Source organism: Papio anubis, chromosome 1 (genome assembly GCF_008728515.1).
Source record: "Papio anubis isolate 15944 chromosome 1, Panubis1.0, whole genome shotgun sequence".
Lineage (NCBI taxonomy): Eukaryota > Metazoa > Chordata > Mammalia > Primates > Cercopithecidae > Papio > Papio anubis.
In genome coordinates, this window is record NC_044976.1 from 35,082,583 (window position 1) to 35,099,445 (window position 16,863).

Here is a 16,863-nt window from a genome sequence, read left to right on the forward strand (position 1 = left end):
GTTTGTGTCCCCAGTCCCTAGCCTGGGGTCTGGCTGACACATGGAAGGTCTCAAGAAGAGAAGTGGTGGAGGGAAGAAAGAAAGAAGAGGAAGTAGAGAAGAAGAGAAGGCAGGCAGGTGGGGAGCCCCTGGAATTCGCCCTGCCCAGCCGCCATACCATCATCACTCCGTCCAGCAGGCCAGACTCGGCCCGGGGAGCTGCCTGCAGTCGCTCCATGGACCACTTCTCCACAATGGCCGAGACGTGTGGGTTGTCCACGTTGAGAATCCGGAATCCCGTCAGGTTCACGCCTGAGTAGCGGTAGGGCTCCAGGTCTAAAGCATAGAGATCCTGGATAGAGACAGGTTTGTGTAAATCAAGGCATGCACACTACTGAGAACTCAGCCCCACCTCCTACCCACCCCCTAATCAGGGTCGCCCCAGGGCCTGAGGTCACAGCTCCCTGCAGAGCCCTGCAGGAGGGGTGCAGGATCTCGGGGTAGTCACAGGAGCGCCCATAGGACCACTGCACCTGGAGTCGGACTCAGAACTTGGGCAACTGACCCCCCCATGATAACCAGGGGATCTCAGCCTGTTTCTTCATCCACAAATGGGGTTCACTACCCTTTCTAGGACCCAGTGAAATAGTTCACATAAAATACCCAGCCTCACATGCAGAGGAAGCTTAATGATGCTGCTTCCTTTCAAAAGGTGAGACCTACTAGTTCTGGGCATCTTGTCACACAGAGGGAGGCTGAAGGGAGCATTTTACCCCCTAGAAGAGGATATTTAAAAACAGTCTTTTCTGCCTAGGACTCAAAAAGTATGGCCCTCTTCTCTCCTGCTTTTCCCCCGATCCCAGACAGGACCTCCCCATCCCCTGCCTCCTAGGAGCAGCCGAGCAGCGGTCAGCCTGTCTGTTGTGGGCCAGGCAGGCCCTGCCAAGGGTCCAGGAGAATAGGGTCTCAATACAGATGAGGCTGGCTCTAGCCCCGCCCTGTAGCTCTGGCTCTGGGGGCAGGGTAGGCTGGTGAAGGAAGGAGGCAGAGAGGGGAAACGGGCGGAGGGAGAAGCCAGGTGTCCCTAAGCTGGGAGAGACGGTGGCAGAAGAGGTTGCGGGTGGGAGTGAGGAACAAAGCTGAGCTCTGTCCTGTTGAAAACCACCCCAAACCTCGAAATCAGGCAGAAGGAGAGCAGCGTGCTTTTCCAACATGACAACGAAACATGGTTTACCAGGCCTACCAGGACTACTTCATTCTTCTGGAGAAGGCACCTGGGTTTGACCCCGTTGCCAGCTACTCATTAAAAGCTTAGACTCTGGGTTAATTTGCATAATTTTGTCACATAGAGGAGATACTCCCCAAGGTTGTGGTTTTAGTGCCTTACAGGACATTAATCCTTTTTCTATCCAACCTAGAAGTCTTAGTCTGTGCTCCCCCTAACCCCACCTATAAATACCCAATTCCTCAAACGCTCCCTGAGTCAGCTTTTCCATCCTACTGGTTCTCTTGTTAGTGAGTTGAATCCATCTCTGACACATGTTCCTTCTATATTTTCATGAGACTCATGGTTTGGATTTTTGGAAATACATACTTGCACAGTCTAGATTGGCCCTATCCCACTAGTGGAGAAACTGAGTCTTGAGGTCACTGTCTGAGCTCCTCCTCATCTATTGTCTGTACTCTCCCACACTCTCCCCTCGCTAAGCTGCCCTCCTTCTGGCCCCCAGCCTGTTTTCTCCCCTGGGCCCCCCACTTAGTCACTCCATCTGGTGCTGGGAGGGAGAGGCTGGGGACACACTTGGGCTGTGCTTGACTCTCTGTGACTGCCACCGTCATGGGGAGCATCCAGCCCCATCGCAACCACAGCTTTGGTGAAATCAACAATGATTCATGAAAAGATGATGACTGATAAAGCCTAGAGCCCTTTCACGCTGGACTGGCGTCCTCTGGTCTCTGAGCAATATTTCTAATGGGTGTTAAACTTCTCCTGTTCCTCCTGCACCCCCAAAGTGGCCTCCTTCTGGAATGCACTGTGTTGGTTTCCTGTTCAATGATTTGGGGAGTAGGGAAGGGGTTTGGAGCAGACTTAAGCCCAGGCAAGAAAGTCTGGTCCCAAGCTTGCCCAAACAAATACAGCCTTGACTCCAGGTCTGGGACTGGGAAGGGGCTAGGTGACAGCAGGAGGGGGGGGGCTTCAGCAGATGGGGGCTTCCCTCTGAGATGGCCAGAGGGTGTCTCTGTGACCCCAGTGTCAATAAGGAGTGGGGGGTGGCAGTGCTCAGCCCTGCACATGGACTCCATGGCTTCATCTTCACAGTCCTCCTGTGAGGAAGGCATTGAATAGCACTCTATTCTATTTTTATAGATGAGAAAAGAGAGTCAGAGAGGTGAGGTGACTTACCTAAGGTCACACAGCTCATACAAGTCAGAGTTGAATTTGTACCCAGGTCTGTTTCAATGGTGTGCTGCCACTGGCTCACACTGGCTAGTGAGAGCTGAATGTTAGCATTTCTTCCTAACTCTGCCTTCAGTGACATTACATGGCTAGCTTGGTATTGGCCATGGTAGGAGTATTTGTACCATGGAAATTTGCAAGCATTACGAATCAGGATTTCTGTGTTATGTCTTTTTCTCCCTTTCAGAGAGCTAGCTGTCAAACATTGACTGATGCATCATTGATCGTCTTACTCCAAACTCTCTGTGTTCTACGTCGCCGGCGGGTGTCCAGGACGAGATGTGCATCAGAATTGTCTTTGGGGATTTTATTTTTGTGGAGTATGAACCACACCTAGATACTCTGTTGCACAGTCTGTGGTGGAGCCTGGGGAGTCTGTGTTTTGAGAAGCCACAAATCTAAGTGATACTCGTGACTGAGAAACACACACAGATGGGTCTGGGTTTAGATCAGGATGCCTCCCGAATCAGAGAAAGGCGGCAAGGAGGGGAGAGAATAAACATTCCAGGAGAGGTCTCCCTCCCTCGGCTCCTCCAGGGTGGCTCCCTGAGGCAGCCAGACACGGGCCAGACCACCTGGGCTCCAGTTTCACCCTCTCTCCTCACCTCAGTTGCCTCATCTGCAAAATGGGGTTGATAACGTCACTTACCACATAGAGTTGTCATGGAAAAGAATTGAGTTTGTAGATGTCTTTAGAACGTGTCTGGGACATATTAAACATCACGTATGTGTTTGACACATGTTTATGTTCTGCCTCGTCTGGCAGCAGGTTGTGACAGCTACTGGGTATAGCCCCTAGGGCAGACATAGGTTGGGGTCTTCCTACCTTACTCCTCTTGGCAATATCAGAACAGTCACAGTCAGTTCACATCTACTGAGCACCTACAAATATCAGAACGGTAGGCATTGTTCAAAGTACCTTATTTGTATTAACTCATTTGATTTACATAGGCACTCTACTAGGAGGGTATTATTTTATATTTATAATATTTATTATAATTATTGTTATTACTCCACTCTACTAGGAGGGAAAGAATTGAACCACACAGATATTAGGCCTTTTGCTCAAGTTTCTGTATCTGGGGAGTGAGAGTAAACAGCAGGCTACCCAGCTCCAGAGCCCTCCCTCTCCCCTGTGATGACGCATCTCCTCCTACCCAGAGGCTCTGACCGCCCAGCCCCCAACTCATGCCCACTGCCAGGGCAGTCACCTCCAGGCAGGGACTAGAGGGATCTTTCTAAAGTATAAATCCAAGCCTGTCATTTCCACACTTCAAATACTTCCACGACTCCTTGTAGTCTTTTCAGAATACAGTACAAATTCCTTAGTACAGTTTTCCAAAGCTCTCCACCCCTCCAGCCTCACTTTCCTTCCTACCCTCTCTCATTTTTTGTCCCAGGAACACCCAACTGCATTAGCCTCCCTTTCCCAGTCTCGCCGAACCCTGTCCCCTTCGTCCTGCTTCTCATTCCTCTGTCCAGCACCTTCGTATGCCTTCTATTTCCTGGCAAGAATGTCTGTCTCCTTGACCTCCCTTGGGTAAGCTATTCTCCAAGAATCAGTTCAAGCGTCACCTCTTCCAGGAAGCCTCTCCTGATTGCTCCTGTACACATGCACAACAGAATGGGTCAGAGGCGATTCTGCTCTTATCCTGAGACTTCTGGGCTTTCACGCCACTGGTAACAACTGCTTGTGTCTGGGTCTGTCTCCCCTATGAGCTGTGGGCTGAATATTCCTTTTACTCAAAGTGGAAAGAAGGGTCAGCCAACTGACTGGCTCCTGGGGCACTTAAACATCACCGGGAAGAGCCTGGAATGTAGCCACAAGTGTTTCACATCCTCCTCTCCGGGGGAGCTTCAAGGAATGGCAGATGAAAATACTAGGTTAGTGCAAAAGTCATTGTGGCTTTTATTATTATTTTTAATGGCACCAACCCAATATCTTCCCCATGATGTAACTGTTATTGCCGGGAAGTGGCATTAATTGTGATTGTTTATCTATTAATTTATTATAATTCTTTTTTCATCTCTAGGCTTTTACCTACACATGACATGTAGCAGGGGCTCAGCTGGGGCTGATTAATTTGGGGTTATCTACAGACTGGAAGTTTAGGAGAGGGTGGGTAAACTGCCTCGGGTGGAGGATGAGATCTTCTCCAAACTGCCTTTCAACCAGGAGGGTCTGGGGAGCTGGAAGGATTTCGTTTTGGACAGTGGTGTTATGCAAGTTTGGGACCAGGGCTGACCTACTGTGGCCATGGAAGAGAAGCTGAGCTCTGCCTACAGGGGGCGCCCTCCTCACCTTTCCTCGCATGGCGTTCAGCCTCTTCTCCAATTCAGTGTTGACCTGATATCTGAGGCTTGAAAGATGCCAAAGCTTTAGACTGCCCAGGGCCTCCATGACTCGGTTCACCCTCATCTAGGTAACCAAAGGCCAACCTGACTCAGTGTGAAGGGCGGCATCTCTGGCCTTGGTGGGGGCTTGGGTGCTGGTGGCAACAGCCCTTCTGGTCTCCAGAGGCAGCATTTGGTCTGTTGAGACTGACACAGAGGCTGTAGCTGATCACAGCCCAGGAGGGGGCAGGTTGGGGTGGCAGTGCCTGGGATCACCTTCCTCCCTGTCATCCCTGAGCCTGGGCTTAGCCGCAAAGTGTTGTAGGGCCCGAGGCACAGAGTGCCCCCATCCCCGTGACACGAGGACAATGACAATGGGGAGCTGGTGAAGAGGCTGTTTTGTCCAGCTCTATTTTTTTTGTTGTTGTTCAGACTGCCCAGGGCCAAGACCCCAAGTGCTGTACACTGTGAACTGTGTGCAACCTTGTTGCTTGGCAAAAAGTTGCGTTCTCGATGCCAAATGTTGACACACTGAATTCAGTATCGACGAGGGACCTTTTAGAAACATTCAGCATAACATAATAGACTAATTCATTAGCACCCCATGGGTCTGAATGGGTAGGAGCTGAAGCTTGGAAAACATCGCCTTAAGGAATGACAGATGAAAATATCTTCCCCATGATATAACTGTTATTGCTGGGAAGTGGCATTAATTGTGATTGCTTATCTATTAATTTATTATAATTCTTTTTTCACCTCCAGGCTTTTACCTACACATGACATGTACCAGGGGCTCAGCTGGGGCTGATTAATGCGAGGTTATCTGGGAATGGCTCAAAGCTGGTTGGAACAGATAATGGCAGCTGGGGTAATTAAAATGTCTTCTGCATGGAAGAAGCAAATTTGGAGAATTTTTTAGAGGCGAAGAGTTGGTGATGCGGGTTTCCTAAAGGGAAGGAGATAAATGCCAGATGCCACTGTGCTCCTAAATAAGCCACAACTGACCAATGGGCACAAAGAGGGAGGATCACGAGGTAGAGGTATCAGCAACAGGGCTGGAAGAGGATCCTGAAGACCAGAAGCAGGATATGACTGAGGGAGAAGACCAGGGGGACACAGCTGGTGCTCTGACCGATGGGGTTCTGCTGGGAGATACTCTGGTAGACCCCGCCCCATACTCCACTGCAGAATTGTGTGTATTGCAGGGGCTGTGCCTCCCCGGAAGGGTCCATTCTTTCTGACCCTCAGATTGTGTGGGAGGAAGGACAGTAAGCTGGAACAGCCACGACAGAACCGGGAGTCAGGAGCCAAGGCCTCTTGTCACTGATCTGCTATGAAACTTCGGGGAGTGCCTGATGCCAGGTTTCCCCACCAGTCAATGGGGAGTGCAAACTGCCCTGCTGCTGGCCTCAAATGCGTAAAGAGGAAAATCAGAGGGATTTCTTCTTGCTTTCTTTTTTAACGTGACAGAGTCTGGCTCTGTTCCCCAGGCTGGAGTGCAGCAGTGCCATCATAGCTCACGCAGCCTCTAACTCCTGGGCTCAGGCAACCCTCCTGCTTCAGCCTGCCTTCCAAGTAGCTGGGACTACAGGTCTGTCCAACTATGCCTGGCTAATATTTTAATTTTTGTAGAGATAGGGTCTCACTATGTTGCCTAGGCTGATCTTATACTGGCCTCAAGCGATCCCCTTGCCTTGGCCTCCCAGAGTTGGGATTACTGGTGTGAGCCACAATGTCCAGTCCTAAAATCAGAGGGGTTTGGAACTGGTGAAGCATAGGCACTGCTGGGATTTCAGGAGGCTCCGTTTCCCCGTTGACCTCAATTACCATGCCTGAACCAACATGGCCAGGCATTGTGTGGAATCTGAGCCGGCCAGAGGAGGCCAGGGAACACTTGTTGTGGACTTTCAGCATGGTAGGTTTCAGCAGAGCGCTTTGGAGCTGGACAGCTTCCTGCTGCGAAAAAATCCTTGCTCTGCCCCTTTCTTGCAGAGTGACTTCGAGTCTCAGTTTCCACGTTTCTATAAAACTGGGAGAGTCTATCTCCCTTGGAAAGTTGTTCTGAATTTTGGATGGGATGGGGTATGTTGAGCACACAGAAAGCAAGAGCAGGAGTTATTTATTTAACACTTACACAGTAATAAGTGCCAAGCATTGTTCTAAGCATTTTATGATGTCAATGCACTCTGCATAACAATCCTCTGAGGTAGTAATATTACTGTCACCATTGTATAGATGAGAAAATGAGGCACAGAGAGGTTAAGTAACTTGCCCAAGGGAGTGGAAGAGTCTCAATTCTAACTCAGGTCAACTGGCATCAGAGTGGTTTTAACTGACTGCTGCTATGATGATGTGTTGACAATTTCACTGATTACTTTCCACATTGCATTGCAGTCATCCATCCATCTATCCGTCCGTCCGTCCATCCATCCAGACATTAATGAGCACCTACCATGTGCCAGGTTCTATTAGGGCGCTGGGGACAGAGAGGTTAACTGGGCACAGTTCTTGATTCTTATACACATGAAGGAAGCCACCAGATTGTGAGCTTTGTGTTGAATCCATCTATGTACACCCCTCCCACCCAAGTGCCTAGTGCAGTGCCCAGGACCTTGGAGAGCATCTGTATATGACTGCTGGATAAATGAATCAATGAATGATTAAGAAAATGAAGAAAAACAGACACTGGCCGGGGCTAGTCTCTGTTCCCTAGAGACTTTAGCACACCACAGCTGCCCTGGGTACATCATATCCCAATTGTCCATCCATTCCTCCTTTGCCTCTTCTCACCATCTCTTTCTCTGATTATCATCCACTTTCCCGGGTCCAGTTGTGGATTGGCTGAGTATCAGTCAGTGTGTCTCAATGGGGCACTATAGGCATCTGGGGCTGGATGACTCATCTCCAGAATCCTGCCCATCATGGAATGTCCAGCATCCCTGATCCCCACTCACTAATTTCCAGTCTTGGTGGCAAATAGATGACTGGCCTCCACATAGCTAAATGCTCCCAGCATGGGGGTTGTGTCACCAGCAAGATTGCAGAAACCACCCTTGGAACAGATGACTACTTCTTGGCCAGTCAACTGAGGTCTGCCTGTGGGAAGACAGAAAGAATGCTCTCTAAGGTCCTGGGCACTGAGCTAGGCACTTGGGTGGGAGGGGTGTACAGAGACGAATCCAACACGGAATACAAGATAGGGCCACCAAGCAGAAAGCCTTGGGGCATTGGGAGGTTCCGGTAGAATTGGGTGTGGTCAGAGCAGGAAAAAAATCTACCTATCTCCTTCACCCACCCTGAGTACTGCCCTTGCCACCCACTCTGCACGCACAGGGCCTGTGATTAAACCCCGTCTGGGCCTTGCTCCCAGTCCCAGCTGTAAATATCCTATTAAAAGCATCTCTGCCTGGCTCAAGCCTCATTCCGAGGCGAGAGCGGGTGGGTCCTTGAGCTGGCCAAATGGCAGGGCCTGAAGCTTTGGCCCCTCAGCCCTGCAGCCTGGCTGACCTTCCAGGACAAGACTCTGGGGAAGGCACCATCCCAGTGACCCCAGTACCCTGGCCATTAATGCCATTGGCCACTGGGTTCAAGATCGAAGGCCTTAGAGAGAGGATCCTAGTGTCCCCAGGTCCAGTAGTTATTCTTAGCACCCAAGGATCTCAGGATGGGATAGGGAGGGCTGCCATGAGTGGAGACAAGGTTGTGGACCCCTGGAATGTGCCCCACCCACCTTCCCAGTCTTGCTCCTCTGCGCTGCTCCCAGCTCTGGACAGAGGTAGAGTTTCAGGGGTCTGGTAGCCTCATGCTAAGCCTCCATTGACTTTCCAGGAGACAGCATGGCAAGAAGCAGCCAGTTTAGGTGGTCGGAAATCCAGAAGGGATTCAGGGGAGCTGACTTCACCCTGCCTGATCTCAGTCGCCAGCTTCCAGGATCCCTTTCTCCCAGTATGGCTCCTGGCAGGTCCCCAGGTCTGAGCCCTGGATCAGGAGAATCTCAGGGTGGCCCCTGAGCTCTGCTGTGGACACAGGGTGCAGAGGGAGGGGCTGTAGGGAGCATAAGTGCTTAATAACCAGCTCTCTGGGGGAGGGGCCCTTATTTGTAGCATTTGCTCACTTCCATTGTGTGAGCGCTGTAAGCTCTCCCATCACAGTGATTTCAAGCTACCAACATGACACAGGCTTAGGAGGAGATAATGCAATTGGCTCTCACCTGCTGGATCAAGCCAGCTCCTGCATACCACAAAGAGCTAACTTGCCTCTTGGCCTTCGCTTATGCTGTTCCTTCTGCATACAATGCCCTTCCTCTTTCTCCCTTGGTGAACTCCTATGGACCATTTGAAGCCTAGTTCAAGATCTGCTTTTCTGTAAGACTGCCTCAAACTTCCCACCTTCCACCAGACCCTCGGAACCTAGGGGCTCCTAGGTTAGGGGAAGCTAGCTGGGTGCTAGATAAATGAATGAATATGGTTAGAGGTCTGCAGGGCTGCAGTGGCTGGGCTGACACATACTGCAGGAGGTTTTTTGAAAAGCGACAGGGCGGTCAGTGAGGCTGTCACTCGCCCCAGATCTGGGATGGGTGGACTAGTCTGCCCGGGGCCCCAGCAGGGTCTGAGGGTGTCTATCTGCAAGGCAGGATGGCTCAGGGTGGGTGCCCTTTTGGCACAGGAATCTCTTTATTCTGCTGATCTCAGGCCACAGCTAATTATCCTAATGGGTTTAAATGGCCCTAAATGTTCTCAGAGTTTGGACAGGACCCATCTGGAGCCTGTAGGTGGGCTGGGCTAGCTGACAGTGAGTGGGCAGACTTCAGTATGAATGTGGACGGAATCCAAAGTGACAATTCCCGTGAAGCCCGAGACATGCGTGGGGAAGTGTGGGTTAGGAACCGAGCGTCATGATAATCATAGTAATGAATACTTCCAGAACTCCGCATGTACCAGGCAATGCGTGTTACCTTATTAACTCATTTGGTGCTCACAGTAATCCCAGGAGGCAGAAGCCCATTTTGCAGAGGAAGAAACTGAGGCAGGGAGGTTAAGTGACTTAGCCAAGGAACCACCAGTGGTGAGCAGAGGAGTTGGTGTTCACATTCACTCCAGAATCCATGTCCTTAATTATAACATGATGCTGCCTCTCAAAAGTGGGCAGGTCACAAAGACATACTTGTGCCCTTACCTGGGGCCACCCCTACAGCCTGAGGAAGCAAGTCCAGCTTGGGTCTCCTCTAGCTGCAGCAATTATCTTCAGTGGGCTGGCCCAGGCTAAGCCACAATGACCTTGATCCAAGAGAGTCCCACCCCTTTCCTGTGCCAGGACCCAGAGGTACATTACCAGAGTGGTGAAGATGAAGTGGTAGTACTCAGTCATCATGCCCATGGCCATGGCCTACGGAAAAGCAGAGTGTTAGTGATCAGCAGGGAACCCCTGAGCAGCCCTCCCCCAATCCCCACCCAGGGCTGAGAATGGGACTGGCAGTGGGTTGGGGAAGGCTGGCTGCTTGGAGTGGGGTGTCCTCTGAGACCACCTCTGAACAGTGACAATGGCTGCCTGGCAGATAGCAGTTGATTTCACACTGGAGTGTGCTGTAAAGTCACCTGGGACAGATTAAAATGCAGATTTTTGGGTCACATTCTTCAAAGATTCCAAATTCTGCAGGGCCCGTGGGGTCTAGCTGCCTCTTTTGAGTAAGCGTCTCTCGGCCTGCCACACTTAAGAGAAATGCTGATGGCATCAGTCCGAGGCTGCCTTCTTAAGTGCCCTGGACTCCACTCAGCTGAGCTCCCTGTCCTGTATCCAGAGGCAGTACGTTTCCCGCCAACCTCGCTAACCCCCTGGCCCAGTCAGGCCTGAGCTGGGAGGTCTGTCTTCAGCCTCCCCAAGAAGGGCTGAGACATCCCTGCTCCCCTAATCCTGGCTGACCACAAAGCAGGCCACGTGGCCACTGTGGAATTCTTACTGTCCGCCGTCATGAAGTCTACATTATCTATAGTTTATATATTTTATTAGAAGCCTATAATCTATTATACTAATGACTATAATGCATTTTCTACAGAGTTCCTCAGAATGCTGGGCCCACAGAGGGCTCTGGGGGAAAATGTCACCGGGTCAAGTACACTTTGCAAATGCTGCCCATTCCCTCCCACCTTTGAAGAGTCACAGCCCACCTCAGCACGTTAAAGGCTCAGGGAAGTCCTGCAAGAAGCAGATTGGCTTAACTTTGTTTAAATCTGACTTTGGCTGAGCACAGAATCTTCACTTCTAATTCCAGAAGTTTTAAAATCAGACAGACCTGGGAGTCCATTCTGGCTTCCTGCCTGGATGACCTTGGGTCCATTACTTTCCCCTTGAGCCTCAGTTTCCTTACCTATAAATTGGGCAAGAGAATTGTCCCTGTTTCCCAGTGTGGTGGTAAATGACGAGCTACATGGACCCGGCAGAGAGCAGCTGCTCAGTAAACCAAAGCCGTGATTGTCACCATTCCTCTGTTACACATGCCGTGGAGGGGGAGGAGAGGCACCGGGCACAGCTGACCGGGAGGCTGAGGGTTATGGGCTTTCTGGGGAGTGTATGTTTCCTCGACAGCAGCTTGAAAGATGCCCAACGCCAGGTGTCAACTGCCTGCTGGGTGTCAGAAGAAACTCCTGATGTTTTCCTCCTTGCACTGAAGCCTCCATAATAGTATGAGACGGGGATTATGAACCCCATCTACAGAGGAGGGGAATGACTCCTGGGCCGCTTGCTCCAGGGCACACAACGTGAAAGGGCAGAAGCAGAACTCAAACCCTCAAATGAGCCTTTTAAGTGTGGCATAAAGGAGCTTCCTTTGCGGGGAGCTGGGGATAGAGGCTGCCATTCAGGCCCAGCACCCTGATGGGGCCCAACTGGAGGATGGGACTTGAGCCCCTCAAGGCCTTGAGAATGCCCCGGTTCAGCATGTCTCCTCCTGCACCCCTTAAATCACCTGGACCCTGAGGGTCATGTGTCAAAGCCCCACAGAATGCCACCTCCAATCACCAGAAATGCTTTTGGGGATGACATAATTGCCTTTTATAAAAAGCACCAGCTCAAATCAGTGTTTTTGGTTTCAGCTGTGGCACCCTTGGAGGGGGTGGTAGGTGATTTCACTGTTTATTTTCTTAGGTGACTGGCGGAGCTTGGCTCTCATCCCCAGCAGGCCATGCTGAGCTGTGTTTGGGAACGAAGGCCCATCCGCGACTGAGAGCCATTCTCCTCCCCCTCTTTCGCTGCAGAGCTGAGCAGATGGTACGAGAGCCTCGATAAACCTTCCAGTAATAGGAGAGTAACACCAAGTGCCGTGGGCTACGGGGAATTAGTCACTGGAAGAGGCAGTGAGGCATTCTGGGGGCTGTTCCTGAGAATCTGAGGCCTCTCTGCTTCCTGGAGTGCTCTGCTCCTGTGTGGCTATGGACACCTCCCGGCAGCCTCTGCCTCCAACCAGCGCTGAGGTGGGATGGAAACTCGCGTCTACTCAGCACTCTCCCTGTGTCAGGCCTGGCTGGGCGGATCATCCATCCTCACGCCAACTCACACAGTAAAGACTGCAGTGTCCGTTTTGCTGCTTGTGAAAATGAGGCTCAGAGAGGCAAAGTGACCACCCAAAGTCACATAGCAGGAAAGTGGCAGAGCTAGGAGTCAAACTTAGATCTGGCAGCATCACACCCGCATTTGGGAAGGGGAGGTGGGAGAAGTGGCCAGCAGCTCCCAATCATCCCTCCCACTGGCCAGCACTCACACACCTGCTTGAGGATCTGGGCTGCCATAGTGTGGCTGCAGTCGAAGATAATGCGGAATTCCCGGCCTCGTTTCATCTCCTTGAGCAAGGGGCGCGAGTCGTCAGAGTCGACGGGGAGCTGACGGATCTTCAGGCGGATGTTGTATCTCGATGGGGCCATGATGAGCTCCTGCAGTCGGATGAGCCCTGAGGCGCCGTGGAGCACAAAAGACACATGTGTACCGCATGTATCCACAGCTCCAGGCATCCACTCAGACTCGTGTGCACACACATGCCCATGGCCACAGGTCTACAGACACACACAGACAGATACGTGGCCCACAGAGACTTGTGCACGTGCATGGACAACACTGGGTATGTGTGTGCACATACAAACACATGGCTACATGCATGTGCATGTTGATATGGGCAGGAATACACTTGGGCTTATCAACACATGTGTATATGTAGATTAAGGCCTGTGCACACACTGGTGCATGTACACACATATGTAGATTCAAAGGTCGGCACAGATAGCAAATTCCCACTGACCACACCCCTCTGCTCCTCTCTAACTTAGAATGGCTGTAAAGCCTTCAGGGTCTAAATCAGAGTTCACCCTTCTTCTTCTGTACCCATCCCCAACATCGTGAGACATGGGACATGATTTCCCTCAACGTCTCCAGCGAGCTGCTTCCAGGATATGGGCACAAAAGGCAGCTCCAGCCTCAGTGGTACTAACCTGCGCCAACCACTAGACTGGGTAAGGCCAGGAGGTATTTGCGTCTCCCTCCTCGTCCCCACTAAGGGCAGGCTGCCTTGCTAAACCTTACCCACTTTTTCAGGTTCAGTGCAACCACCTCCTCCATGAAGCCTTCCTCTTTTGCTCTGTCCAGAAAAGATCACCCTCTCCTCCAACTCAGTGGCCTCCTCTGTCAGCACTGGCCTCCTCTGGCACCACCTCATCCTGCCACCAGTGCCTTGATATCTGGGGCTGGGTTCCCACCACCTCCAGCACAGGGCCTGGCACTCAGGTGGTACTCAACAAAAGTTTCCATAATTGGATTGACTTACTGTTTTATTTTTTTTTCCTCCCACACTGAAAAATCTATCCTCTACGTTGGTTGGCATTTTTGTAAAACCACTTAATCTGGGGACTTCTAGGGAAGACTAAATGTCACTTCCTGGAGACAAATGGCTTGCTTAGCTCTAATTAAGTTCGTTTCTGTCCCTATTTCAAGGTCCATTTTTGCTGACTTCTTTCTGCATAGCCTGGGAGCAAGCCTGCTTGCTACTCTCTATATGCTTCCTGCACCCTCCTCCCCTCCAAAGAAGAAGCTGAGCCAGCACAGGGTCAGGTCCCAAGCGGGCCATCCCCTCTTGCCTGCTTGGCCCCTAGTCATCCCCAGGACTCAGTGTCCGGTCCTGGCCGCATAGTTCACACAGTATGTTCCACCCCTGCCCCCTACCGCCCCCCCTCCGGCCACTAATGGCACTTCGATTTTCCTTTGGGGTAAATCTCCTCCCTGATGCTTACTTTCTGTGACTCAGGAGGGGTCCATCGCCAGCTCTAGGGGCAAAGCATGTGGCCCCAGCCTGGGAGTAGGTGTTGACTCAGAGATAGGTGCAATACCGTCGACTCCCAGAAACTGTGTTAGAGCAACTGGCACAAAAAGAGGGTAAGAAACACTCTCTTTTTCACTCAACTTCAAATGGGGAGGTTGTAAGTCTGGGGTCCCTACATAGACCTTGAGAAGGATTCCAATAGGACAGATGTCAGAGAGAATAAGCAGCAAAGAAATCCTAACTATCTTCACTTCAGCCTCTGGATCAAATGGTGCCTGAAGCTAAAATTAGCTCCAAACTTTCCAGTAAAGGAAACCAAATTGCTCCCCCACCCCAACTGTTTTTTGCTTAAGCCAGTTTGCACTGGATTAAAGTTTGCAATCCACTGTTACTCTATCTGGAGAGTCCCCCCTACCCCACTCAGATAGCCTTCTCCAAAAGCCTTCCAGCAGAGAGTCCCAGTTTCCAAAACAATCTCTGGTACACACCCCCGAGTCTGTTCTGCAATGATTCCCATTCCTGAGGGCTGGACATCAGGAAAGCAATCTGATTGGTGTCCATCATCTCGCTTTGCTTCGGGGACAGAAATACATGCCTGTAACCTAAGCCTCCTAAAGTACTTCCACACAAGCTTTGCCATGACTGGGCATCAGGAGTCCCCAGCCCACTGAAGACTCAAACCCATGCGCTGGAGTTGGGAGATGGCTCTGGAGTCCCGGAGTGGTCTGGATCAAACAGGTGCCCTGTGCTTCCTAATACCAGACTTGTTGGGGAGGAAGAAGAGGCTATCAGTTGACCTTCATATAGAAGGGGTAGGCCACAAGCTAGCTGTCCTCAGACACACACACAGGCTATCCCCCTCCCAATGTATCCCGGAAATTCTTGATTAGGCTGAATGATGCTTCCCTTTCACACCTGTTACCCCGTGAGGTCCAGGGTGCACAGTTTGCTCCTCCCTGTTTGGTTTTGAGGCTTATGTGCAGCATCAGCAGGCACGTGGGCTTTGGGGACCCAGGCTATGAGGGCTGGGACAGGCTGGATGCCGGAGCAGAGGCCACCAGGGCCTTCTTGTCAGCCAAGCACATCGCTCCGTGTAATGCATGGTGACCCACATTCTCCAGCAGCAAATGTCAGCCCTCCTTCCCATCAGTGTATTCCCAAAGGAGACCAGAGGCTCCTCTCAGCCCACCCCAACAGAGGACTAGGCTCTCTTTGTTTGCCTGAGATGAGCTTTCCTTCCTGGCTGCTCCCCTAATCAATCTCTCTTAAAATATCTGCAGTGAATCATGGTTGTTGGAATCATGCTTTTCACTCACAAAGCGCTTCTGCATTCATTACCCTATTTAACCATCTCTCAATCCTAGAAGGCATATAGAACAAGGATTTTCACTCCAATGTTACAGATAAAAATCCTGAGGGCCACAGAGGTTAAGTGACCCCACAGAGGTTAAGTGATTAGGGAATCATAATTAGAGACCCAAAAACATTTTGGCTCCTTGGCTGAGGCCCTTTTCTTCATCCCAGGGTTTTGTTTGTTTGTTTGTTTAATCCCATCCTTTCACTCTCAAGATGAGTTTGCCTTTATGCATAGAGTAGATTAGGCACAAAGCTCGTGGGACAAACACTGGTTGCCTCCTCAATAGCCATTCCCCTTGAGGGAGATTGCAGCCGTGACCCCAATTCTTCACCTCTCCTTATAACCACACCCTTTGCCATGTAACTTTGCAGAGCCCTCCAATTGGGCTCACCCATGTGAATTGTTTTGGCCAGTGGGATGTTGGCAGGTACCACGCAGGCAAATGGTTGAAATGGAATTGTACATTGGGTTTGCTCTCTTGCCCCTCTGCAATTGTCGTGACAATGAGCCTGGGCTATCCTGCTGGAGGATGAGAGACATGTGGAGAGCCGACTACACCTGCCATCTCAATCAAGCCAGCCTAGATCAACCAATAGCCAGCTGACCCCCAAGCAGGTGAGTGATCCAGGTGAGCCCAGAAAAATGACCTGGAAGTTCAAGAAATCACTGACCCTGCGGACTTGTGAGTTAAACAAATGCTTATTATTTTAAGCCACTGAGTTTTTGAGGTGGTTTGTTACACAGCATTATTATATAAAGAAATAACAAATGCACTCCCTTCTAGCATAATAAAATAACTGTGATTGTGTTTGGGTGACAATGCACCAGTCCCATGAAATGACTTGTGATCGGCAGGAGCCAATCCATGGCAATTCCATTCCCATCTGACAATGTCTAGAATACTAGCCATGGACCCAGTGAGCTATACAGGATTGTCTTCTAGAAGGTTCTGAGACAGATCTTCCTCTCTGATAAGAGGCATGAGTCACATTAAGAAAAACCTCATTGGTCTGGTTATGGTGGCTCATACCTATAATCTCAGTGCTTTGAGAGGCTAAGGCAGGAGTTTGAGACCAGCCTTGGCAATACAGCAAGACTCTGTCTCTATAATAAAATTTAAAAATTAGCAGGGCATGTGCCTGTGGTTCCAGCTACTTGGGAGGCTGAGGTGGGAGGACTGTTTGACCCCTGAAGTTCAAAGTTGCCAGGAGCCATGATCGTGCCACTGCACTACAGCCTGGGTGACAGAATGAGACCCTGTCTCTAAAATAAATAAATAATGAAGAAGAAAAATCCCTTTGGCCCCTACCTCCTGTATGCCACCTACTGCATGCTCCGAGCTTCAGCAGCCCTATTGTGACTATGAGCTGAAGGCCAAAAGAACTGTGGCAATACTGACCCAGCACCCTGACTTTGCCAAGCTGCTAAATCAGCCGA

The 16,863-nt window shown here is 50.7% G+C and overlaps 1 protein-coding gene across 1 annotated transcript in view; it reads right to left on the reverse strand.

Annotated features, from left to right (window-relative positions):
* GRIK3 (glutamate ionotropic receptor kainate type subunit 3) overlaps nt 1–16,863 on the reverse strand; it is a 238,962-nt gene that overhangs the window by 63,874 nt on the left and 158,225 nt on the right. Inside the window, exons 4-6 of the mRNA XM_003891606.5 lie at nt 12,529–12,710; nt 10,103–10,156; nt 158–331 (exon numbers count right to left, since the gene is read on the reverse strand). Of these exons, the coding sequence (XP_003891655.1) occupies nt 158–331; nt 10,103–10,156; nt 12,529–12,710 (410 nt within the window). The remainder of the gene's footprint in view (nt 1–157; nt 332–10,102; nt 10,157–12,528; nt 12,711–16,863) is intronic.